The following is a 1062-nucleotide window of genomic DNA, read 5'->3' as shown; positions in this document are numbered from 1 at the left end:
CATGATGACAATCAGGATGATCTGCTCCATGACAGGTGGCAATAGCAGGATGTGTTCTAAAATGTGCCTCTCAAACTATCAAGAAAGCTGTTACTGATCTCTGGATTGTCCAAAAACAAGAAGGGGGAATTGTGGGATTTCTTGAAGAAAATGGACATGTAATGGCCAATCCAGAGACTTCAGAGACTTATTTTGGGTTAGCAAAACTATGATTCTAAAGTTTCCTTATTAAAGTTAGCAGAACTCTGGTTCTCAGGCCTGCTTGAAGTTAGCAACAGTACAGTTTGCAAAGGTCTTTGTTTAAAACTGCTGAAAGGCAAGAATCTGAGCCAAGGTCATGGAGAAAGCTGGTATTGTACCTTATAGAACACTAGTATTGTTAGAGGAATTGAGCTAAGAAAGCAGTGTTATATGCAGTATCAAAACTCGGGAAGCGATAGATACATTGTTACCTTTTACAGGTGCTGTGGAAAGTCCCTACTGATGTAATTAAGGGATGGACTTTGTGACGACTTTATACATAATTAATAACAAATAACAAATCCTAATGCTTAGATACGATGTAATGATATTTACTAACAAATTAAGCAACAAATCATAATGTTTAAACATGATGTAATGGTGTTTAATAATACATTGACTATGGTATAAATATAGAGCTATCCAGGGAATAAACTTTGGCATTTGCTGATCATACTGGTCGTGTAGCAGTGTCCGTGACTTCTGCGTCGACAGAGATGGGTGAAGGGCTGGGGGTGGTCATGAGGAGTCAAGTGTGGTGAGGATGTGGGGATGGATATGGAAGTTTGGGGTTGACCACGGGGTGGTCAGGTGTGATGGTGCTGTGGGAATGGATGTGGAAGATTGGGGATGACCATGGGGGGCCATGGTGGGCTTGGGAACAACCACGGGGGGGTGACCCATGGGGGACACCCAGTCCTCGTTCTCCTGCAGCTTCCAACTGCTACGTGTGGGTCCTGACCACCATTGACCAGGAGCTGCTGAAGCCAAACACCTCGATGCCCCTGCACAAGCTCAGCAATGCACTGGTGGACGTTCTCT

At 43.9% G+C, this 1062-nt stretch overlaps 1 protein-coding gene across 1 annotated transcript in view; it reads left to right on the top strand.

Moving 5' to 3' along the window:
* Positions 1 to 954: 954 nt before the first annotated feature.
* Positions 955 to 1062, top strand: part of LOC104500345 (26S protease regulatory subunit 6B-like) — a gene marked incomplete at its 5' end in the record, with an annotated part of 1789 nt that continues 1681 nt past the window's right edge. Inside the window, 1 exon segment of the mRNA XM_010143976.1 lies at positions 955 to 1049. Within this exon segment, the coding sequence (XP_010142278.1) occupies positions 955 to 1049 (95 nt within the window).

The sequence above is a fragment of the Buceros rhinoceros genome, unplaced genomic scaffold (genome assembly GCF_000710305.1).
Source record: "Buceros rhinoceros silvestris isolate BGI_N320 unplaced genomic scaffold, ASM71030v1 scaffold3909, whole genome shotgun sequence".
Lineage (NCBI taxonomy): Eukaryota > Metazoa > Chordata > Aves > Bucerotiformes > Bucerotidae > Buceros > Buceros rhinoceros.
Note: the sequence above shows the minus strand (reverse complement) of the source record. Positions and strands in the feature narration are given on the sequence as shown.